The 25,659-nt window shown below is 48.9% G+C and overlaps 1 protein-coding gene and 1 long non-coding RNA gene across 2 annotated transcripts in view; one reads left to right on the forward strand and one right to left on the reverse strand.

Annotated features, from left to right (window-relative positions):
- Positions 1–19,753, reverse strand: part of Glis1 (GLIS family zinc finger 1) — a 185,943-nt gene extending 166,190 nt beyond the window's left edge. The window contains exon 1 of the mRNA XM_005072153.4: positions 18,591–19,753. Coding sequence (XP_005072210.2) covers positions 18,591–18,846 — 256 coding nt within the window. The 5' untranslated portion in view covers positions 18,847–19,753. The remainder of the gene's footprint in view (positions 1–18,590) is intronic.
- A 91-nt stretch (positions 19,754–19,844) lies between these two features.
- Positions 19,845–24,311, forward strand: LOC110341254. The gene is made up of 3 exons (XR_002383142.2): positions 19,845–20,178; positions 23,173–23,346; positions 23,587–24,311. It is a non-coding gene; the product is annotated as an uncharacterized LOC110341254 (long non-coding RNA).
- The last annotated feature ends 1,348 nt before the right edge of the window (positions 24,312–25,659 follow it).

A 25,659-nucleotide genomic window follows, 5' to 3' on the forward strand; every position in this document is an offset into this window, starting at 1 on the left:
ATGTGACTGAAGGCTGGGGCTGAGGGTGTCTGAGAAACAGGGTTGCAGTGATGGGGACCAGGCTGAGGAAGGAGGAAGCTCGCACTCAAGGCGTGGTGAACAGCACAGAGTGATGGGTCAGGGCAGCCAGCATCTCCACACAGGCAGACGATGGCATGAGCGAGGGAGAAAAGCCCGCAGCCTGGAAGGAGGGGCCAATAAATGACTAAGAATTACACAAATGGCTATCTGGGTGTGGTGGCTCACGCCTTAAATCCCAGCACTTGGGGGGCGGAGGCAGAGGCAGAGGCAGGGGGATCTCTGAGTTCCAGGACAGCCAGGGCTACACAGAGAAACCCTGCCTCTAAATAAAAATAAATAGAAGAACTGTATAAATGGAAACAGGAAGGCGGAGAATAGGGGGAAATGTGGTTTAATAAAACCCCAATATGTTGTATACGTCAACAGATGGAATGTCAAAACGAGCCACGTGAGAACAACAGGGTGACTTTGCAACTTCAAGTAACTCAAGTGGAAAATTAAAATGGAGACAAGGTTCAGGAAATTCTCAGAAAACAGATTAAAAAGACAAATAGGTACTAGGGGAAAGATAGGAGAATTAAGAGTAACAGGAGAAGCAAAATGTACAGTTAGTGAGAGTTCCAGAATGACAACAGAGTAGCAGAACTGGGAAAATTAAAATACAGACAAAAATGGAAAGGCATGACTATCCAGAAATAACAGGTCCACTGAGCCCCCAACCCAGTTAGAGAAAAGCCCACGCCACAGCACATCATTGAGAAAATCCAAAACACTAAAGACACAAGGTACCTAGAAACCTAAAACAGACGAGGTGGACTGGAGGGATGGAGGAGGGGCACAGAGAAACTGTACGGAGTCTGGGTCAGCACAGAGCTGGCTGTCACAGCAGCATGGGGCACTGGAAGATATCCATACCATCTTCAAAAATCATAGGATCAGCCCCTCAGCCAAACCACCCTGGTTTCACAACGTTACTTAACATCACTGGGTCTCGGTTTTCTCATCTGTCAAATGGGCATCATTACTGGTTACACCTACTTCCTTCTCCAGGTTATGAGAGCGAATTAATTCAGGCAAAGTCACCAAAGCAGTGTGTTAACTCTAACAAACACTATCAAAATTGAGGGCATTTCAGAAACAAATCAGGAAAACATGCCATAGCAAACTGTGGGGTTAAACCAAGAGAAAGCACAATGTAAATTACTCCCTTTTGTGTGTGTGTCTTGCCCCTGAACACCTTCCTTCCACTGGGAAAATTACCTTATATGGTGAACCCCCCCCCAGTTTACACCTAGGAGCATATGCATGCACATTTTGCAAGTGGAAGCCCCAGAGATGCTAACAATGTGAGCTTCCCTGTACTGATCACACTGCAGAACAGCCCACGAGCCCCTTCCCTGCTTTTGTTCTCTCCTGTGGACCACCATTTGGGAAACTTCCATTTCCATCTGATCATTTGATGACTGCACTCTCCCCTGCAGAACGTGAGCCCTGAAGCCACATCCACGGCCGTCGCCTGTTCCTTGGTATCCGGGCAACTAGAAGCATGTGTACCTCACAGCAGGTACTCAAGGAAAACTTGTTAAGTTAAAAAAAATTAAAAATAAATATTTGTGCCAGCCATGCTAAATGTCTATCACCACAGCACTCGGAGGCAGGAGGGTGGCGAGTTCAAAGCCGGGCTGAACTATGAGCGAAACCTTGTCTAAAACTAAAAAAGCAAAGCAAACAACCACCCTCGCTTCCCCCCTTCCACAGCGTGGACACAATGCTGATCAGAACACTCCGATTAGGAGCCGGTGAGGTGGTTCTGTGGGGGAAGTGCCTCCCACCACGCCTGATGACCTGAGGTCCATGCCAGGAACGGACAATTGTGGAAGGGGAGAGCTGGCTCCCCAACAGGAGTTCTCTGATCTCCACACAGATGCTGTGGCACCCCCTATACACACACACACACACACACACCACACACTCACACACCCCACACACTCACACACCACACACACCCCACACACTCACACACACACTCACACACTCACACACACTCACACACACACCCTACACTCACACCACACACACACCACACACACTCACACACACACCACACACTCACACACACACATACACACACCACACACACCACACATTCACACACTCACTCACACACCACACACTCACACACACACCATACTCACACACACACTCACACACACACAGACCCCATACACACACCCCACACTCACACACTCACACACACCACACACTCACTCACACACACACCACACACTCACACACACTCACACACACCACACACTCACACACACACCACACTCACACACATCCCACACATACTCACACACACACATACACACACACCACACACACACACATACACACACACCACACACCCACTCACACACATACACCACACACTCACACATACACACACCACACACACCACACACACACCACACACTCACACATTCACTCACACACCACACACTCACACACACACCACACACTCACATACACTCACACACTCACACACCACACACTCACACACCACACACTCATACACTCACACACCCACACACTCACACTCACGCACACTCACACACACCACACACTCACACACACCCACACATACACCCCACATTCTCACATTCACACACACCCCACACACTCACACACACCCCACACACTCACACACACTCCACACACTCACACACACACTCACACACACCACACACTCACTCACACTTTAATTAGAACATGACTCTAGGACAGCTCCAAACCACACTTACATCCCAAATCAAGACTGAGCGTCAGCTGCTGCCCCCCCCACAGCACTATGCACCACAGAGCAGCCTGCAGTGGGCTTGAGGCACCATTCCTGCTTCTTGAACCCTGGCAGGAAGTTCTGAGACCCACTCAGAATCCTTATGCTAAAGTCTGTTTTCTGCTCCCATCACCCAGGCTACCTGACAGACGAGGAGCCAAGATGCAAAGATCCTGCTCAGGGCAGACTGAGAAAAAACTCTCAGAGAAATCCTCCAGGCTAGATCAGGATACAGGAGAGAGAGGACAGGACATCTGACAGGGTGATGGAGTAATCAGGGGAACATACAGGGACCGACCAAGCAAATGAAAATGAAAACAACCTGGAAACGAAAGGTGAAAGGCTCCCAAGGTGCACGACTTGATTACTTGATTGACGTGTCCAGATGAGAACAGGCTCCAGACACACTGTCACTGCCCTGCCCACCTCTTCCCCATCCCTGCAGCTACGAGAGTTTGGGAGTTCCCTAGACAATCCAGGTCACTCTCAGATCTCAGAACATTTTTCAGTCCCACGATTTTCCGTCCTAAGAATCGCCTAGGTTTAGTAATTAAGATGCCCTGCACAAGCCAGGCGTTGGTGGCACACGCCTTTAATCCCAGCACTCAGGAGACAGAGGCAGGCAGACCTCTGTGAGTTCGAGACCAGCCTGGCCTACAAGAGCTAGTTCCAGGACAGCCTCCAAAGCCACAGAGAAACCCTGTCTCAAAAAACCAAAAATAAAATAAAATAAAAAGATGTCCCGCACAGATTAATAATCCTAACTCCAAACTCCCCTTGAAACCAGGCAGAGAATGGGCTGTTCCAGGTCCCTGACTGTCCACTGAGCAGCAGGGAGAGCTGTCCTCTAGACTGCAGGCTGGACACTCACGCCACTAGGACACTCCCATGGGTTCCTCCGTCAGCAGACAGCTGCGACCCCTCTGCGCCCCATGGGACACTCCCAGCCTCTTCTGCCTGGCACGCACTCCGGAGCCAGGCGGGCTTGACAACAACCTCTAGAGAAAACCCTCTGCTCACTGCTAGCTACAGACCCCACACAGCCTTCCTCCTCTCTACTGTCACACATGGGTCCCCACCTGTCACTCTGTCCCTCTGGCATGCTGGCCAAGCCGTGTTCCCAGGGTGGTCCTCTTACAGCCAGTCCCTTAAGCTTCCTGAGGAGGTAACCCTTCTGCCACTTGGCATGGGTAGAAAGACAAACACCCCCCATTTGCAACCCTTCATAGAAAACCCTCTCCTTGGGCTTTTCCGTCTCTATCCTTCCTCCTCTCTGGGTGAATACCAGGCAATTCCCTCAAACCAGAGTGGACTCCAACTTCAGAATAACGCAGCCAGCACCACCGTCATGCCTGCTGGCTTAGGCTGCGACCAGACCCAATGAGACAATCTCTCATCACACACAGCCCCAACTCCACACTGGTTCAACCAAATAAACTCAAGGTCCTACGCCAAGGAAGAGGCAGTGCAGGGGAGAGACCGGGGCTTGGGAGAACTAAATCTTCATCAGCTGTATCAGGATGTGGGCAGTGAGGGCAACCCCACAGCCAAGTCTGTTTTAAAGAGACCTAACCCTCACTCTCTGGCCAGCACTGTAACCTTGGACAAGCAGCTTTCCCTCTCTAGTCTATTCCTTCACCTGCAGATCAGAGATAATGACAGGCACACCTCCAAAGGCAGGGTGTGTGGGATGTGCTGAGTCACTACAGTAGGTTCACTGTTAATAGTGTTGTGATTCTAGCTGATACATATGGAAGAAAATGCTAAAAAGTAACTAAGTGAATCCAAGGCAGCGCCACCATACCACACAAGCTCACATAAGTGGTGCCCCCTGGAGGTAGACCTCACTGTCACCCTGGCTGAAAGCTGCCTCTCCAGAGTGGCTGTGCAGACCCAGCTTCTCGGCAAAGCTTTATCACACTAGCTTATTTTAAAAGCTATGTTTGGCATGACTTTGCTAAAAATAATTTTTTATTTTAAAACATTAATAAAACAAGTTACTGCAAATAGCAATAACAACAAACAATGGGACCTGGTGAGTGACAAAAAACAAAACAATGAAGATAAGGGCAAAGGAAAATCTGGGCAATTTAACTATAAAAAGAATTTTTAATGCATTTCAAAACATCACAAGAACTCTTTTAAGCAGCAGAGTCATAAAAATGTGAGCAAACATCAAGACAGTCTTGCTCTTAATGACAGAAGGAGGCTTTTTACTTATTATTTATTTATTTTGGTGGTACTGGGGTTCGAATCTGGAGCCCCACGGGTGTTAAGCAAGCTCTCTGTCACTAAGCTACTAGAAAGCAAAATACTCAGCAAGAGAGATAGGAACTGTGAAAACACCCTCAACTTAGGCTCCGCCTTACTGGAAATCAGACCAAGTCAAAGGAAAGGATAACCAGATGTTGTTTCCACCTTCAAATGAGGGAAGGAATTTTGAAGCCCAGGTGAGGATGCAGGCGTATGTTCTCTGAGAAGGTGCTGTCTGCAGCTGTGAAAACTGATTCGATTTTAAAGGGTCTACTAGGTGTTACCACCCAGCGCCCTCCTAGCTTCCATGCAGAACCCCACCCAGAGAAGACACCAGAAACTCAGGGGCAGGAAGATGTGCACTGTGGCTTCATGTCTCTATACCAGCAGGGAATCTCAACAACCCTGCATACGCAGCTGGCATAAACCTGCTGGTTTTCATGCACAGAAGACAGCTCTGAGGGGCCAGGCAAACTTAGGCGTCACTCGTTTGGAGATGGGGTGTCACACACAGGTGAAAAATCAGAGAGATAGGGGCTCCCTAAGGACTCTTTTGGAGCTTCTGGATTTGAAACCATTTTAATTTGTCACCTATTCAAAATAAGCTAACCAATGAAATTTAATACATTTTTGGATGTTTACCAAGAGTTTAAATAGCACAGAAATGACTATGTTAGAAGTGTTAGCTTTACAAATAAGTGTTTAAGACTATATTCGGGATATATAATATCTCAGTAATATAAAAATATACTAACATACTGGATATGAACAACACTAAAAAGAAATAAACCAAACTGTAAGCAGTCACTGGAACCAGTGGGATTATAGGCCAAGAAGTATTTGACAACTTTCTACAGCTTCCAAACTTTCTGTATTACTTAAATGGTGGGGGAAGGGGCATTAATAAATTAAATTATCTTCAAAGGGCCAGTCACCTCCCAAATAAGGGTTAGGGGTAAGGCCAAGCAATTTGCTGAAGTCGGAAACAACAAAGATAGAAAGAGATCCGACCATTGTTAAGTGCTGCCCAGGTCACTGTCTGCATGCTCACAGCTTGGGGACAAGCATATAGAGACCACCGCACCCTCCCACCAGGGCCGTCCACTCAGTATCACCTCTTCGAGGATGCCTGGCCAGATCTCTCATCACCACAGTTCCATGGACTCTGGAAGCGCAGCAGACAGAATCTAGGACTCACATCTGTGTCCCCAACAGGAGCAAGGTTGGTATGTCCCCTGCCCACCATATGGCTAGATGTTCCCCCAAAGCAGAGGCCTACTGAGCACTTGGGATGTAGTTAGAATGATTTAAAGATTGAGTTGTTAAGTCTATGTAATTAATCCTAATGGCTGTAACTATATTCCTTTTTTGTTGTTTTGGTTTTTGGTTTTTCAAGACAGGGTTTCTCTGAGTAACAGCCCTGACTGTCCTGGAACTCACTTTGTAGACCAGGCTGACCTTGAACTCACAGAGATCCCTCTGCCTCTGCCTCCCAAGTGCTGGGAGTAAAAGGGTACGCCACTATGCCCAGCTGTTGTAACTACTGTTAAGAAGGAATAAATGGGGCCGGTCGTTGGTGGCGCACACCTTTAATCCCAGCACTCGGGAAGCAGAGGCAGGTGGATCTCTGTAAGTTTGAGACCAGCCTGAACTACCAAGCGAGTTCCAGGACATCCTCCAAAGCCACAGAGAAACCCTGTCTCGAAAAAAAAAACCAAAAAAAAAAAAAAGAAGGAATAAATGTACATCACAGGGTCCTTGTGATACTCAACAAGAGGATCCATTTCTTAAAAGGGCAATGGAGTAGGCTGGCAATGCCTGTATATGATGGCTCTAGAATACTGAAAATGCTGGGCAGCATGAGGAGGGCCCCTAGAGGCCACAGAACTACCTGCTTGGCCAACATCAACCAATGGCTAGCTCCCTGGCAAACAGCGCCTCTATATTTTTGGTGTGAAACAACCAAAGCCTCTGAAAGCTGCTTACAGAGCAAGAACTAGTAAGAGGTTAGAGGGCGGGGCACTGGGCAAGGCAGCCCCCATCCAGGACAGACTGTCCTAGGTGGGCTCCACCTCCAGCATCCTGAAAAGGACTATTTTGCAAATCCAAGTTCTCACTTGCCTTCACAGGGCTCCCTCTGAGGTCAAGCCTCCCTCGACTACCGATCTCTCCCACCCTGACCCCTATCGACCTTCCCACAGGCCCTGTCAGGGGAGCCAGCAAATATGTCCATGTCGTTCTGAGCAAGTCAAGGCTGAGATCATCAGCTGACACCAGCTAGAGGATGGGAATCTACTTAGTAACAAGACCTAGGTGAGAGCGTGCACAGGAGGGCTGAGAAACCCTGCAATACTCCCTCACCGTCCACCCGCCTGCCAGGCTATCAGCTCTGTGATCACAGTGGCCAGGGCTGGACCTGACACCTGAACAGCAGGTGGTCAAGCAGACTGAAGCTTAGAAATCATCAGTGAGGAGGAAAAGAGCACCCTGCCAGAGTCCTGTAGGATTCCATCCTCTGAACCAACTCCACCAGTGAGCCAGAGCCGTGCTCATCCCAACCCCACCCCTCAGAAGCACCCTGGGAAAGACAACCTGGAGCTCAGGGAGACTGCCTCTTCCTGGGAGAAACACCGAAGGGTGGTCAGGAAATGGAGGAGGTCAACGCTGATGCCGGCTGAAAGCGGGGAGTTTCTCGAAGATGGGTAATGAAACTAAAGGAGTGACGCCCCGGGAGGCAGTAAAGGGGGTGGAAAAGCAGGCCAGCCTGCAGCCGTCACCCACTGCTTTGGGTCACTTGTCCCCGCTGGCACGTTTTCCTATCTGTAAAATGAGGAGGATGACACCCACCTCTCAAGAAGCAAATGGAGAAAACTGAATGGCTTCAGAGAGACTTCCTCCCAGCGGGGATGGACAAATGCCTGCCTGTCAAGACCACAGAGGCAGGCGGCATGAGGCAGGGACGAACAGGCCAGTGGGAGTACCTTAAACTCGAAAGGAAGAACCAAGAACGTTCAGCAGGCTGCTGGAGTCAGGCAGCAATTGCCAGCCCAATAAACCGGGTGGAGGGTGTACTCACCTCTGGAACCCACCCCACAATCAAGCCCCCTCCCTTCCTATGAGACACCGGCCATTACCAGCTGCGTGTGCATCTTGGGCTGACCCAAGGCCAGTACCTGTTATCAAGCGGAGCTCATGCCACCCACACCCACCTCAATGAAGAACATCTGTCCCTGACCATTCTCCACCCCAATGTAAAACCCGATACCAGCCAACCAGACCTGTGTCCTCCACAGCCGGAAACCCTAATCGGACACCTAATTGTACCCAAACAGACAAGTGTGAAGTAAAGGTGGACCACCGCAACATGGAGGAGACAGCAGCAATTGGTCAGCCTAGGAACTAAGCCCAGGTCTGCTTCACAGAAGGACCCAGACCCAATCCTGCTCTGCAACAGATGCACCTGCCTTCTCCGTAGCTCTATAAACTTCTTATCTCACTCCAAGTCAACTCTACACAGAAATGGCCTTTACTTAGCAGAGGAGGAAGACGGAGGCCCGGAGTTCAATGAACCAAATCCCCATGGCCACCTTTCTCCAAGTGACATGACCCCTCTCAAACTTATGTGGCCATAAAGTCACAGTGGTGCACAGAGAGGAGTCAGAAAGCCAATACTACACAGGAGCTCTACCTAATCTTGCCTGCACTGGACCTAAGTTTCCTGTGGGGACATCAATCTTCATCCACCCTGGCAGTATATGAGAGCCGCCATCATCTGTTCCAGGTCTTAGCTCCAACACCTAGTCTGACACTCTTCCTCTTAGGGAAATCAGGGTCACATGTGTACCAACCACCAAATATTTGCTCATGAGTACCTATGCTGTGTGTGCATGTGTATATGCATGTACATAGCCATGCTTAAAAGGATGGCGGTGCATACGCTCGTGTGTAGAGGCCAGAGATCCATGTTAGGTTTCTTCCTCTATAGCTTGCCCCCTTATTTTTTGAGACAGGGTCTCTCACTGATTCAGAAAGACTAGCTGATCAATGAGTTCCTGGCACAGAGTGGAGTCCTCTACCTGGCCACTCCAGGGACTTGCAACCATAAAAGTCTGCCACCCCGAAGTCAGTGATTCCCAACAAGGAAGGGAAAGGGCAGCCCGAAGAGTGGGAAGTCTTGCCAAGGTCACCCAACAGGCCAAGGCGGAGCTCACTGCAAAGACCCCAAGATGGCACTGCAAAGAGAACAAGACTGTCTGCCTCAGAGGCTCACTCAGCACCTCACTGGAGCACCAACAGGCAGAGAGCATTTGCTGGGGGCCAGAGTGACGGCTCCATGATAAGGGCACTGGCTGCTCTTCCAGGACCCGAGTTCAGTTCCCAGCACCCACATAGCAGTTCACAGCCTCCTCTAACTCCAGCTCCAGGGGATCCAGCGCCCTCTTCTGGCCTCCTCAAGCACTGCACTCACATGCACAAACAAATGAATCATTAATAAAATCAATCTTTCTCACAGAGAGTCTTTGTATGTCCATCCTTAGAGAAAGAAAACAGGAACACTGGGCACTCTCTTTCACTGACCAAGGCTCCCTGATGGCAGCAACTGGGTCATCACCATTTCACAATTTCTTGGTTACCTGTCCTGAGCCAAGGTCAAGGACAAGGAGACTCCATTCCTGTCCTCAAATCCACCTAAGTAGTAACTACCACAGAGTGTGGACAGGTCGAGGTGGAAGGAGGACTAGGGCAGAGATTCTCCTAGAATCAGGTGGCTCTTAAGCTGGCAGGAAAGATTAAGCAGGGTCAGGACGGTGGAAAGGAAGGAGGCAAAGCCGTTCCCAGAGGTCCCCACGCCATTTACAGCAGAAGCCACAGTGACAACTGTAATTATTAATGAATATCCCTCAGGAGCCCTCTGCTTTATGCACTAACGCCTGTGTTAACCCATCTCCCCCCTTCACAGCCTGCTGAAAGTTTAACTGTTATTATCCCCAGTGTATGGATAACCATGTTGAGACCACCAAGCCACAATCTGAACCTGATAGCCTATTCCATACCACGCTCCACACCCACATCCTCAACGCAGACACTTCACCAACACTTCAGGTCAGACCTAGCGCTGGCATGAGGCCACATGAGTGAGCATCTGAGCATCTCCGTTTCCTCCCTGTCCCTCAAGGTAACGTGAGGATGTGCAACAATGAATAAAAGAGGTTTGTGGTTTGTTTTGTTTGTTTGTTTTTTTGAGACAGGGTTTCTTTGTATTGTTTTGGAAGCTGTCCTGGAACTCGCTCGGTAGACCAGGCTTGGTCTCGAACTCACAGAGATCCACCTGCCTCTGCCTCCCAAGTGCTGGGATTAAAGGCGTGCACCACCACTGCCCGGCGGTTTGTAAGGAAAGAAGGGCAGAGAGAAACTCTGCTTAGGGTACACAACGAGAAAGTCTGCGTTGCCGTGGGACTAGCAAGAGACGACGGTAGAGCCAGCCAGCAAGAGTCCTGTTTCCACACTGGCAGGTCAAGACTGTTAAAGCATATGTGAGGACGGTCTGCAGGACCAATCTGTGCCTGCCCAGTCACACGGCTATATAGCTCTGTTTGGAAAACATTAACCGACTCTAAAGCAGGGCTTACGATCAGGATGCACCTAGGCCTCTTTAGGCAGCCGCTCCATCAGCAGGCATGAGCTGTCTAACTCTTGTGTCTAGGAAACTTGCGTACCTTTGCTGCCTAGGCCTAGCAATATTGGAAAGGTCTTCAGCAAGAAGTTCCGAGGATTCACAGTCCAGGATGTCGGCTTTCCATCCATCCTGGACCCCCACCCCTCCAAGTGACCCAGTCTGCCTGAAATCATCCCCTCTGAAGGCCCCACGAGAAGCTGCAGTGCGGACATATTCTCACAAAGCGCTACGTAAGTACAAATGACTGTTTGATCAATCATTTGGCCTCAGCGTGGGATTTGGTCGGAATTAAAGCCATCTGGCTGAGGGGGGGGCCAGAGAGAAGGAGACAAGCAGGCGGGAAAATGACCCGCCCCCTCCCCCCAAAAGCATTGTTAAAATATAACGGGGGAAACCAGTAAAGTCTGTGCTGTTGTTTCAGCCTAAGCCACTTAATCCTTCAGCACATAAAGCAACTGATTTTATGACCTTTTCCCTCTAAAAAGTAAATCAGAAGACGCTGCCCTGAACTCAGAGATCCCTGAAACACACTGCTCATCCCTCCCAGTGAAATATCCTGTTTCATAAACCTTCCTCGAGACACTTGAAACTGCGGATCACTAAGTGCCTCGCTTTAGGCATCTGACATTCCAGAGAATTAATATTTAAACTTATTATAGGAAAAAAAGAATTGAGTTTGGTTGAAGCATGAAATATTTAATAGTGTGTCCAAATTAGAACCCCTATTTTGTTTCCCACTGGAAATGCCAATGATATTACCTGGGCTTTGCACTCAAATGGGGTAAGATGCAAAAAAAAAAAAAGACACAATTTCAGCCTTTTCCTTTAGAGGCAGGAGGTGAGCCAGGCTTCGGGAGTGGAAGCCACCCGGTTTCATTTTATAATACACTTAAAATCATATTATTATTATTGCCTGCCTTGAGGAGATCATGAGCACCACCCAATCACCAAAAACAACGGCAAAATCTCAACTACACGGGGGCCTGGCCCGGTGCTGGTCTTCATCTGGGGACAGGCTGCCGTTCGCCTGGTTTGCTGTGCTCACTAGGACAGAACTATTAAGTGGTTTGGGATAAAAAAATTAAGCTTCAATTGACACAGTGGATCCTGGCAGTCTCTGCCGGCACGTGTAATTTATTTACAGGGTTGGAAAGTCGGCAAAATACATCATCAGCTCTTATACAAACTTCTACTAGGTATTAAATACCCAGCGCTCAGAGAAGTAATTCAGATGGTCCAACAGCGTTCCAAAATAAACCCTATCCCCAGTCCTCCCGAGAACTTAAAACAGCAAATGGGATCTGTCTTACTCAAGTCGAGCTCACGGTCCTTCTTGGTTTCTTTCTAGAGCTCTATTTTCCAGCAACTTAAAAACAAAAGCAACTGCATCTAGAGATGTAAGGTGGGTGGCAAAAAAAAAAAAAAAGACACAAATAGGAAGGGCAGGAGCCACACCCCTGATGCCACTCCACACACTCCCTTTCAGAACCAGCTTCAACACGGGACCCAGGAAGTCCCCCAATACGCGGGACTCCTTCAGAGTGCACAAGTACAAGCGTCTCGTGAACATACGGTACAAGGCCAGACTCAGCCTGGTAGCTCTGGGCTTCCTCTGACCAGCTCATCACTTGACACAAAGGATCCATTTCTAAAACAAATTCAAGGTCAGTTAGGTCCCTGGTGTGTCCACACTGGCAAGCCTACCTTTAGCTTACCAGGTGCTAAAAACAAAATGACTGCTTCATGGATCCCTGAGCCACTGGCCTCTGCAAAAAATTCTTCCACACCATGAGATGGCCTCAGCCAGGGGCTAGAACCTGCAATAACCCTGGGTGGGGTGGGAGGGCGGGTCCTGCCCCTGCTACAGAGAAGGGAGCCTCCATGGCCAGCCTGAGAGTCCTCACAAGACCCCAGCTTCCTGAGGACACAAGTCACACTGGGAACCCATCTCCTCCCAGTGTTGCAGTGGGGGGGTGGGGAGCAATGAATAACCAAGCAGTCCGTCTTTCCTAAGCCCTCACTTTGGCCTGCTAGCTGAGAACTCAGTAAGGGAGACCCCCCGGGGTCTCAGCCAACCATAGGCACAAGTTCTATAAAAGCTGTCCCATGAGAGTATGTGCTTTAGGAGGAAATACCAGCCTTGCTTTCAGACAATATGGTTCAAATGCCAGGTTCACTACTTCCCGCCTGCCCAGCCTTGGACAAGGCACTTTCCTAACTCATCCCTCCATTGGTGGGATTTAGAGAATGCCTCTTTGCCCGTCATGATCAAATGTACTTACAGCTGTACCATGTCTGGCCTGGCACACAGTAGGTACTCAATAAAGGTTAGTGTGCTTCCCTTTCCCTTTCCCTTCTACATTCACCTTCGGCGGTCAGGACCTAGAAGGCTCAGTTAAAAGCCCTAGCCTGGCCTAAAGATGAATACACACTCTTTCAATGCCCAGGATCCTCCCAACTCTCGAGGCTTAGGTAATGTGGGGTCCTGGGGATTCAGAGCACAAAGGAGATACAGATCATCCAATCTGTCCCCATTTCACAGAGGGGAAATAGAGGCTCAAAACAAAGGCCTAGTCCGTGTGCATCAAAGTTGTATATGATGCATGTGTATGCTCCAGGCAGTTCAACCATAATGGCAAAATAAATTCAGGCCCTACAGGAAATGCACCCTTCAGTTCACAGGCTGAAGGCTCTTCTCCATGCATCCAACTCAAAACGCAGACTTTAAAAACACGGCTCAAAATGCTAACACAATCCTCCCGCTCTGCCGGAACCTTCTGAAGGAACAACGCTTTAGAGTTTAACGGGGAAGACAGGAAAGGAGAAAACAGATGCATCCAGTGACTGGAAACTATAAGACCCCTGGGTTAGGGCTGCATTCTCTCCACCCCCACCCCGGAGCAGCAAGTCTGTTTTCTTTCGGTTTCTTATAAATAAGGCTTTGAGAGACCCAATCGGCTACAAAACAGCCCCCTCCTCTTCTGTTTTCCTTACTCAGTAACTCAGCTGTCAGTGCCTGGACTTTGCTTCCAACGCTGAAGACTTTTTTTTTCATTGTAAACTATTAATTTGGGCAGCAGTGGTTGATAAACAAGCAACCCATTTTCAACGGTTAGAATCATGAGAGAGCAACCGGGAAGACGACAGTACAGATACTTCACAAGTCTGGGGATTCTGTTTTTGTTTTCTTCCTGGCCTAGAGTTACAGCTTGTGCTTTTTTGTATTATTCAGTCAAACTTTTCAAAGCCCACTGCAGTCTGTTTGATTTCTTCTCCCCCTTGAACTGAACATTTTGTGCTTTTACACACAAGAATAAACTAGCCCCTACCTAAAGACACAGCATGACCCTTGAGGCCCAAACTAATTGCAACTAAAATCTAGTCTGGGGGAAAAATATATTAGCAAACCACGGGTGATCATTTAACTTTGATTTGTGTGTGTGTGTATGTGTGTGTGAGAGAGAGAGAGACAGAGAGACAGAGAGACAGAGAGACAGAGAGAGACAGAGTACCCATCACTGTATTAGCTTCAAATTTTCCAAGAAAATTCTCTTCTTTAAGTAAAAGCCACACACAGTTAGTGATGTTCAACTTCTAAATAAAGTTTGTTTGTTTGTTGGTTTTTCTTTCTAATCCTATCCAAAAAAGGACTGAAACCCCTATTCCAAACTTAAGTTTTTCCTCTCCTCTAGGATGCTAGCCAACCTCCATGAAATAAAACCGAAGAAAATGATAATTATGCAACCTTCAGAGCAAAGAACATAAGAATATAGCTTTCAAATGATTCACGTATTATGCCTGTAATGAGATTTTAACGCACTTTAAAAATAAGCGTGCTGCCTCACTTTGCTCCTCACGCAAATGAAATACGGGGAGATGAGTAACTAAGAGGAGTGGTTTTCAAAGTGTGCAGAAAAACCACACACAGAAAAATTCACAACGACAGAGCAACACCCCCCACCCGATTACACTATCAAGAGGGTCCCGAGACCTTGGGCCAGCTAAGCACACTGCAGGTAAACCAGAAAAACGAAGCCCCAACCAAGGCATGATCTTAAGTGATGGTTCCCTTTCCATTTTGCCAGCCAAGTCTTAGCAGCTTCTAGAAAGGTCAGGAGGCAGAAAAGGGAGAGAAATTCTAGCTGCACAAAATTGAAGGGAATCTTCAGGAATTACATTTCCGCTACATATCTATAAAAGATTTGTCAGATACATAATTCTTGTGACTGTAGACGCAACATGTTCACACACACACACACACACACACACACACACACACACACTTGTTTCTCTTTGTCTCAGTGAGCCTGACATTTGGCCAGCAGGTTTTCCCCCTCTTATTTGAAACCTCAAGCACCGAAAAAATTTGGATCTGATTATTTCCGGATCCCAGGACCAGCACTTTAAAATGGATGAAATGCAAAGCAAATTGCCCACCAGAGCCAGAGGGGGAAAATACTTTAAAAATAACTTACACCTTTCTATCACAGATGTGCTAGCCTTTCCTGACCTCCTCGGAACATGGCAGTAGCTTCCTGACCGGCTGAAAAAAACTCCACCAGATAGCACACTGAAATAAACCATCATGCCTCGTTCCACACCAGCAGCCTGATGCCCGGCACACAGCCTATAATTGCTTTTTTTCCCCTTCTTTTTGTTTGTTTGTTTGTTTTTAAGCTACAGGACTGGTTGCTCTTGGAACCATTTTTACTAATGGCAGAGTTCACATTTGTGTGATTGTAAGTCTCCCTTTTTGCTTCTTGTATACGTACATGGTAAAAAGGGCCCAGGCCCACCAAGTTGCTGTGAATTACAGTACCATCATTATCCAGTTTGGACAGATGGGATCATCTGGTAAACTACAAAGTGTTCTAGACATGGCCTAGAGACCATTACCCATTTCCAAACATTTAAGAGAGGAGACATACCAAAAACAAATGCAGTTAATTCTCTGGGTATGTTTGGAAGGCCTACTTATGAATGTCAGCTCTAAACTCAAGGGTACACATGGAGATGGTAGACGTTTCGGAACCATAAAGACCTAGAGCTAGAGGCCTCAGGAGCACAGTCCTTAGCTCTGAGTAAATCCCGGAACCTCCATGCATCAATCTACAAAAACAGGAGTCAGTTTCCCGAGAGCCAGAGTGTGCCCCATCCAATTCAAGCACACAGGAGATCTGTTCCTGCAGAAGAGCCCACGAGGTAGGCAAGAAGTGCACAGATACATTCTGAACACGGCCGGGAAGGCCTGAGCACAGAGCAGGCGTCATCGGCCATGGCCACAAAGCTGGCCTCCAGGGAAACCCCAGCTGTTTTCCTTCTTTCCAGGACTTACAAAAGAGTGTCAGGTGTTTGATAATAATTTTAAAAATGCAGGATTTGGCAATTTGGCCTTCTCAGCTGTTTGGAATCTGGATAAATGGGACTTGGCCACAAACAGATAGTGATTCTTATCACAAATAATAATGACGTTAGTCCATGATGTCACCCCGTGCCTCGTCCCTCCCGGTCGTTAGCTCAGTCCCTTCATGTGCTTACAGTCTGTCCAAGGCAACAGGCACATCATTCGAACCCTGACCCCACACCAAGCGTTACAGTCTTCTCGCTTCACTGGGTAGCAGAGGCCATGGAAGGCTCAAGGCGCAGCACCTGTCGGCCTCTCCTGGCCAGTGCAGCACCAGAATAAGTGCCCTCACACTTAACATGTAAAAATCGAAGTTTTTCACTCCTCAATCTACCGCTTTACCTCCAGTACCACTGCCCCCAGCATGGGCGTCCTGCGACGTTAATAAAAGTGACCTGCCTTTTCAGTTCCTACAGCATCCTTACCACCCTGTTTTACTGACCCTGTGACGGACATTATCACCTCCACCCAAATAAAAGTCCAGAGTCTGAGAGTATCAAACACATCACTATCTCGGTCCTAAAATGTTCTTGTTGAAGTCAGTCTCAAGGAGGAGACCAGAGGCTCAGAGCGGTGAGTTAACTTCCCTGTCATCCCACCCATGGCGGATGGTGTCTTAGCACTTACAGCGCAGCCAATAAATATGCTTCAGTTGGTATCTCTGCTAGTCTGTTTCTAATAAGCCTGAGTGGATGGGGCTGGACGGCACACATTCAAAGGGATGTGCAGTTGGGAGGGAGGGCGGCACTGTTTTGGTGGGAGATCTTGGAAGGTGTTGTTGCCTCAACGATGCTCCTAAGAGAGCATCCTGAGAAGACGGGGAGGAAGCTGCTCTTCTCTCAGACTACCCGGCCTGACTCCGAAGAACATGTGGACAGACTTTCCTCTCTCTAACCCAAAGTTATGCCAGAGCTCCAGCTCCCAGAGCTGCAGATGCTACCCCACCTGCGGGCCTCAGTGTTCTCACCTTTCAAATGGGTGTCATCTGCTCTACCCCAACAGCCCCACAGCTGTGAAGAAAAACAATTGAGAAGCCACTGGGAGACTGACCAGAAAGACCAGCTTAAGGTGCAAGGTCTGCTTCTCCCACGGCTTGTCCCTTCCCTGTTCTTTCCAAATGTAGCCCTGACTTTAAGAACTTACATCGGGTGATACATTGTGGGTAAAACGTAATTGAAGTTGGCAAGGATGGAAGCAATATGCAGAGTGCAATCCTTCCACTCTACGATGAAACAAAGGTTGCACGATCTGCAGACGGGCATGAGTGTAAGAAAGGACCTTTTATGGAACCCAGCAGGCCAGGGAGCCCCTGTAGCAAGCATTACTACCCCATTTCCCCATTTTCATTCTCCTTTAAAAAAAATTATCTCTCCTGGGAGAAGAGACTGAAGACAAGAAGGGCCTCTCCCTTACAAAGTCAAAGAGAACCCTCTGCACATGTATTTTTTTCAGCCAGGCTGGGAACGGGAAGCAAGCTGACCTAAGGTGTCGAGCTGATGTAAGAGGGTCTACAACTATAAAACGCTGGCTTTGACTTCCTTGTAAACCATCTGGGAAGTGGATCAAGGGGTCCTGGGGCTGACACGATGAAACCCCAAAGCTGCTGGTTCGGCTAATCGGGAATCAAAGAGCAGAATAGCACATCCCTTACCAATCTCTCTAATGTCTGGTTAATTATCTGTTAACATGAAACCTATAAATGACAGGTCGGTAATAATTAACTATGATTGGGCGAGTATGTTCCGGAGAGTACCAGCACCTGTCCCTGAATTTGCCCGTAGCGGGTTCTGAGCTTGCCTTGGCTTCACCAAGCACAGAAAAGCCATTTCTGAGTCAACATTTGGCCCAGATTAGATTTCAGACTCAGAAAAACGTCCGTCAGGAATCATGGAATCAATTGGCATAATAAATTCCTAACTTAACAGATGGGGAAACTGAGGTTCCTAAGGGGCATGTCCTACCGAAGTCCTCAGTTCTCTTGCTTTTCTTTTTCTTTCTTTTTCAGAGAGATTGGGATAGTTCAAAGTATGCCTTCAGCTGCTTAGAAACAGTTACTAGACACAGTTGATACACTAACATACAATACAATGTTGACGTTTCACACGACTCTTATCAGAAACATACAGAAGCAAAAATATGTAATGTAAGCTTTCTATATACACATTTCCTCCCAAAACATGCCTATTTGGCTTAAATTGAATGCTTCCAGGCATCGGTTTAGATTGACAGCCGAGCTCCAATCAACAGCAGTGATAGATACTGAGGAACTCTTAAGAAAAAGTTCCACGAAGTTCTCCAGAGAATCCTTAAAGAGCCAGTGGCAGCCGCGCCGGCGCCCGCAGCCTGGACGGACCTCTGCATGCCCGCAGTCAGCACACTGGTGCGGTCGGACTCACCCTTGCCGCCGCCAGCCTTGGACGCGCCGTAGTCTCGAGGGCTCCGGGGCCGGAGGAGGTCGTGAGCGCGTGGTGGTGGCACCGGCAGCCGAGGCAACAGATCTCGCTGGTTCCCGTCCCCGCAGCCGCCGCCACCCACGGCAATCCTGAAGGCCATGTGCGCTCCCAGGCCGGCGGACCCGCGGCCCGGGCCGGGCGCACCAGGGGCCTCTTTTGGCCTCTTGTCCGAAAGTGCCTCGGCCACCTCGCAATGCATGGCGCCGGGGCGGGGCGCACGGCTGGGGGTCGAGCCAGGCTCCTGCGGAGGGGGGAGAAAGTACCGGACTTTAGAATGCGGGAAGCTGAGCCCTCTGCCCCGGGGACCACAGTTTAGCAGTCACGTTCTACTTAGTCCCGATCTCAAAAATTTGTCAGCGTCACCACACCAACCCCATCCCTGAGCCACCTGACCCCGCGCACTGTGGTCGTCCCCCTCTTGCAGCCGTCGCCCTGGCCCCATCCTTCCGAAGAAGCGCCCCCGCGCCTAATTCGCTTCCACCCAGGGTCAGCCCTCTTTGGACGAATGGCGAAACCAAGGCCTGGGGTGGGATGGGAGAGTTCCTGTCCGGAGTTCCCTAAAGGGCAGCAGCCGGGACTCCCTGAGCAGGGCTGGGGAGAGCGGGACTGGGTTCAGATGGGCCCCTGATTGCGCAGCTCCGGGTGCTCCGGGGCAGGCTGAGCAAAGCCCGGGCACTGCACACGCACCGCCGCGGGATACAGACGCAGAACTCCCACGAGCCCCGCCACTCGCCAGAGGCCAGGCTGAAGATGAGCGCGCACGCCCACCACAAAGCGCACCCGACAGACATACATCCACGGACCCCGACGCGGGGGAGCACGCGCAACCAACGTCGCCCACGCACGCCGGCTCCCACGCACACTCGCGCCCGGCCGATGCGCACTCCGAGACCAACCATGCCACACGCTCCCATTCACTGGCTCACACTCCGCAGCGCCGGCAGCCGCGAGTCTCACGCGGGAGCCTCGGCATCATCTCCAGCATCATTCCCGCGAGAGCGAGGCCTCAGGGCCCCCAAACTCGCCTCGCCCCTCGGCGCGCCCCGCGCCACCCCAGAACTCGCGGATTTGGACACCGCTGAGTCCCCGGCGCGAGCCGCGCCCCTTCTCACCTCGCCGCGGGCACAGCGGCTCGCGGGGCGCACAGCACGGCGCGCCTCCTCTGGCGCCGCAGCCCCCGCAGCCGCCGCCACGGCCGCCGCGTCCTACGGGGCGACACCCCGGGGGCGGAGCGGCCCGCCGCTGCCCACAACCGCTCTGGCCGCGACTCTCGGGGGCTGCCGGACTAGGCCAATGGCGGCGCGAGGGCGTGCCGCTCGCCTGGGGGCCTGGGCGGGGCGGCGCGCGCCCGGGCTGAGGTTTTGACAGCGGCCGAGCCCTGCACGCTGGCTGCCGGAACTCTGCCGGACCTCAAGGCGCCTGGAAGAGGAGAGCCCGAAGACAGAGCCAAAGCAACCCGGCTTCGTCCCCTCCGGGGCGGGATCCTGCTTCTCCCTGGTAAATGGGAATGGCAGTGCCTGCTAAAGCGGAGGTAACAGATGAAAAAGTGATTGACAAGTTATTTTGTTTTGTTTCTGAAGACTCTAACCGGCTCAGTTGAAGAAGTCGCACAGATTTCAGGGACAGTCAAGAGGAAACCCAGGCCTCAGCCCACTTCCTCACGATTCTGTGATGTTTTCTAAAAAGGATCCATGGGGGGGGAGTGGGTCTCAGAGGTCCCCTGTAGCCTGTACTGGTTCCTTTCTTCGTCTTCTCTCCCTCATCCCGGCTTCAGGGTCTCAGGAGACCCTGCAAGATGTGTAAGACGACAACGGCCTGTGCAGAGGGTCTTGCCTGGCTTTTAAACTGTTTGAGAGTGGTCCCTGGCCTTACACTTAAATGGGGAAACGTGTGGAACTCCAGCAATGGGCCAGGTTCACAGACTGGGATTCTACACATAGGACGATAATCCACGCAGCGTTCCCGGAATCTTGGTAAAACAAGATTCTCCAGTCACAAAATGTTAAAATTTAATTTCTGATGCCTTACTTAACAGCAACGTAATTGGAAGAAGTACCCTGATGTTTTACTCAAACCCACCCCCACACTCAAGGCCAGCCACAACAGGGCAGGGTGTGGCAGAGCACCCCGCCTCCCACACCAATGTTTTTCCATTCACAGTAACAAGGGCAGGGCAGCTGACACTGCAGGTGATGCACAGGCCCGGGGTGCAACGGGCACCTCAGAGGTCTTGCCTCCTTCTGGGAATTTGTTGTTGGGTCTGTCACTTTTAAGACAGGATGGAGAAGAGTGCTGGCTACCCAGTACTTGAGAGTCCCCTCCCATACCACCCCCTGTTTCTGAAGTGTATGTAGGACCTGGCTCTGGCCAACAGGTATGTGGCTTTAGACAAATAGCCCTACTTAGTTTATCAGTCAAAAAGCAAGAAAGCAGGAAAGTCTGGCTTTGCATATATTGCCCTCCTGTGAGGCCAGGAGATGAGCAATCTGCTCCCTCACACACACCACCCATTATGGACACATACCCCAACACACACACACACACCACCCATTACAGACACATACCCCCAACACACACACACACACACACATCACCCATGACAGACACATACCCCCAACACACACACACACACACACACACACACACACACACACACACACACACACACAGTACTACACATTTAGTTCAGACTGAAAACACTTGCCAGATGAGTCACTTAGCCAACTGGACAAGCAGCCAAAAGCGCTCCACATTTCCCAACACAGCAACACTCCTTTCCTTGTCCTTTGCTGCATCCCCTCCTCAGACTAGCCCTTGGATCTGAAGCTGGGGACCTTGCACGCTCTCACAGAAATGCCACAGCAGGTAGCCAGAGAAAGTAGTGGGCTGACTGAGCCCTCAGTTCAATGGACCTCTCAAACACTGCGTGTGGCAGGACTTTTTGGCAGATGTATAGGTCTGGTAGGCTTCTGCACACTTCTCCTAGAAGGGAATAAAAGGGCCTGGTAACAATGGTTAAAGGTTGGAAGACACAGGAAGCCTGCATTTTTCATTTTTATACTTCTCTAAACGTGGGTTATTTTCTAACAAGATAATCTCTTTACCTTTCCACAAGGATTAACTGATTATGGGGTGTATGTTTTTTCTTCATACTTTTGCCATTAACATTCATTAATATTTTAATCAGAAAGAATAAAATATAAGAGCAAACAAAACCTAGTATTCACTTCAGCAAGCTAGACCAGAGCTTCATAAAGCATTCTACTTTACCGCAGTATATGTATTTTTCACAGTAACCGAGTTCAAATGCCAGGCCTGTGTACATTCTGTCTACTGGATATAGCCACCTCGACTCATCTGACAAAGCAAATCATTTTTCCTACTCTTTACTTGCCCTTTACTGTTCTGCCCCCACCAGGTGAATGACCCTTGTCAAGTCCCCAAATAAGAAACCTGAGCATCATCCCAGACCTTCCAGTATCACGAAAGTCCTAACAGCCCCCTCTTCCCCATCCTTGCTATATTTCTTCCTGTTCTCAGTGCCTCCATCCACCCTGCTCCTCCTCCTAATAAGCCATCTTCCACAGTGGTTTCCCCATCAGTCTGAAATGAAGATCTGGCCCTGGTACTTTCTCACTGTAAGCTTCACCAATAGTTTCCAATGGCCTTATAGATAAAATTCAGGGTTTTTTGTTTTGTTTTTAAAGATTGATTTATTCATTGTATGTTCATGAGTGCTTTGTCTGCATGTATATGTCTATGTACCACGTGCATGCCTGGTGCCCACAAAAGTCAGAAAAGAGTCTCGGATAGCCTAGAACTGGAGTCACAAGGGTTGGTTGTGAGCCCCGTGCAGGTACTGGGAACTGCACCCAGATCCTCTGCAAGAACAGCCAGTACTGTTAACCACTGAGCCATCTCTCCAATCACAAAATCAAGACTTAAAAAAAGTGTGTGCATGCCTGTGTGTGTATGTGCTTGCATGCACACAGGTGCACATGTGCTGTGGCATGTGTGTGGAGGTCAGGAGGCAACTCTTGGGAGTCCCTCCTTTCCTACCACCTCGTGGGGTTGAACTCAGGACAGATCGTCAGACCCACATGCATGTGTCCACCAAGTCATCTCCCTACCCATAAAAATCATTCAAAACATGTGGGAGTCAGAGGACAGCCTGTGGGGTTGGGTTGTCTCTCCACCATGTGGAAGTCATCTGGCTTCATTTCACAGCTGGCACCTTTACCCACTGAGCCAGCTCAGTGGTCTTTAATCAGAATAGCATTTAACCCTTGGTCCTACCTTACTAGAATAGTTTTCATCTAGAACCCACAACTTATATGGATGCCTTAATAGCTGTGGTTTTGTTTCCTAATGCTAACGCGGTTCCCTCTCATCCACATTACTCATTTCTACCCACAAGTCCTTGACTTCCCAGTTCAACTGTCTTTTGTCTCTGCAAGCTTTCCTCAAGTCCTCCGACCAGGATTACCTTCTCCATGCACTCACTCAGAGCCCTTTGCTTGAACAGGTCTCAGCTCCTGCCACTGTTTTATCTGTTCCGCCATCGGAGAGTCCTGCAAAGGCAGAGGCAGCCTTTAGCGTCTATGTCCCCAAGGCTAGAAGAGTTCCATGCACAGAGCCAGCGTGGAGCAACGGGGTTATTAAAGATGGGCCACTATTTCACTTATGCTTGCGTGTCTAGGTAAGTACTTCTCCTAGAAGAGTGATCCCCCATACTGTTTGTCCAGGAGTGCAAGCTTCCATTCAGGAAATGGATGAGATGAAAGTAGACTCCTGTGCCCGGGACTTCAGGAAGGGAGGCAGAGGCGATGGATGCTCCCCTGCTTTACTCTGCCTCTACACCTGCCGTGTGCCCTACACGTGATCTCATGCTGTCCTGACAAGGCCTCTGAGATAAGAGGCTATCATTCTTGTTTCCTAGGTATGGAAATGAAAGCTCAAGATTAAGAAATGTATCAAAGTTCTCATAGTTCAGAGTGTCTAACTCCGTGACCAAGTGATTTTCAGGAAGTGTGCCATAACCACTCATTGAAGAAAGAATACTGTCTTCAACAGGTGCTATTAGGATAACAGGATAGCCACATGCAGAAGAATGAACCCTTATCTCACACCATCTACAAACAGTAACTTAGGATAGAACAGCAACCTTTGTGAAAAACAGAAAACACAGGGATCAGTCTTCACTTTGGATTCAACAGTGCAATTTTTTGCTAATTACTCTAAATACATGAGCAACGGAAGAAAACCTAGATAAACTTGAGTTCATCCAAAATTAAAACATTCCGGGGATGGAGAGATGACTCAGCGGTTAATAGGTTCTGAGTTCAATTCCCAGCAACCACAGGGTGGCTCACAACCATCTACAGTGGGATCTGATGCCCTCTTCTGGCATAAATGTGTATATGCAGGTAGAGCACTCATACGTAAAATAAATCTTTACAAAATTAAAACATTTCTGTATCAGAGCAGAGTGAAAAGATGGTTTATCTAGGCTCTGCTATGCATGGCTGCTTCAAGAGAACTGCTTGGGTTCCAGAGTCAAGGCCAGCCTGGGCAACAGAGTGAAAGTTGGCTAAAAGAGAGAGCCTGGGCTACATTGTAGGAGGACCCTTTTTGAAACAAACCTTCCCCACATAGAAAAAAGTCTTAAACCCAAATTCAATACAATTTTTAAAATGGGCAAAGGCTGAGGCACAGACCTGTAACCTCAGCTACCTGGAAAGCAGATGTGTAAAACTACAGAGTAATTCAAGGCCAGCTTGTGTGACTTCACTGAGACCCTGTTCTGCAATAAACAGTGAAGAGACGTTTGGTTGGGAATGTAGCTCAATTGTAGAGAGCTTGCCTAGCACACGAAGTCATGGGCCCAGTCCTTGGGACTGAAAAGGGGGGCAAGCAAAGGATCTGACTTCACGTTTCATCAGGAAGATTCACAAAGACATTAAAAGATGTCCAACGTCATCAGTCATTGGGAAGATGCAAAACCACAATTTTTAGCACCACTCTAAATCTGATAAAAAATGGCTGCAGAGGGAAGATGGGAGGGGGAGGGTGTGAAGATACGGGAACCCTTATCCATTGCTAGTGGGACTGTCAAATGGTCCCCCCACAATGGAGATCAGTTTGGCAGTCCTTCAAAGACTTAACAGATTATCATGTGGTCTAGTAACTCCAATTCTAGATATAAATCCAAAAGAACTGAAAACATAAGCAAATGCATGTACAAGTGCGTGCACTGCAGCTCATTTCCAGTAGCCAAAAAGTAGAAACCACCCAAATGCTCATTAACAGATGACAAACTGTTACAAACAGCTGGATGTTGGTGGCACACGCCTTTAATCCCAGCACTCAGGAGGCAGAGGCAGGAGGATCTCTGTGAGTTCGAGGCCAGCCTGGTCTACAGAGAGAGTGCCAAGACAGCCTCCAAAGCTACACAGAGAGAAAAACCCTGTCTCGAAAAACCAACAAAACAAAACAAAAACAACAACAACAAAAAACTGTTACAAACATACAGCGGGATGTAACGTACTTTCCAAAGGAAAGACACATGGGCCTCAAAAAAACACGCTAAGTGCAGTAAGCTAGACACAGAAAGTCTTAAATCATGTAGTTCCACTTACATGAAATAATCAGTAGGTTTTTTGTGGAAATAAAATTCAGAAGGTTGACTGTCAGGGGTGAGAAGATGGGGTCAGGGGGAGTCTTTTGGGTCCTGAAAAAAAAATCTGGAACTAGGTAGAGGTGACATTGACAACACCTGGAATATATTAAATGCCACTGAATTGTCCACTTTTAAATAGCTAATTATATGTTATATGAATATTGATGCATTAAAACATTTAGGTTACTAAGAACAACGTGAACGTGAGTCTAAAGCCAGGGCTTCCATCACTACACTTGGGGAATTTGCTGGGAATGGCCCAGAGCAAGGCTTCTATAGTGGCTGTGACACCATCCAGACAGGGGACATGAACAAGCCCATCTCTGGTTCTTG

This window comes from Mesocricetus auratus, unplaced genomic scaffold (genome assembly GCF_017639785.1).
Source record: "Mesocricetus auratus isolate SY011 unplaced genomic scaffold, BCM_Maur_2.0 Super-Scaffold_100014, whole genome shotgun sequence".
Classification (NCBI taxonomy): domain Eukaryota; kingdom Metazoa; phylum Chordata; class Mammalia; order Rodentia; family Cricetidae; genus Mesocricetus; species Mesocricetus auratus.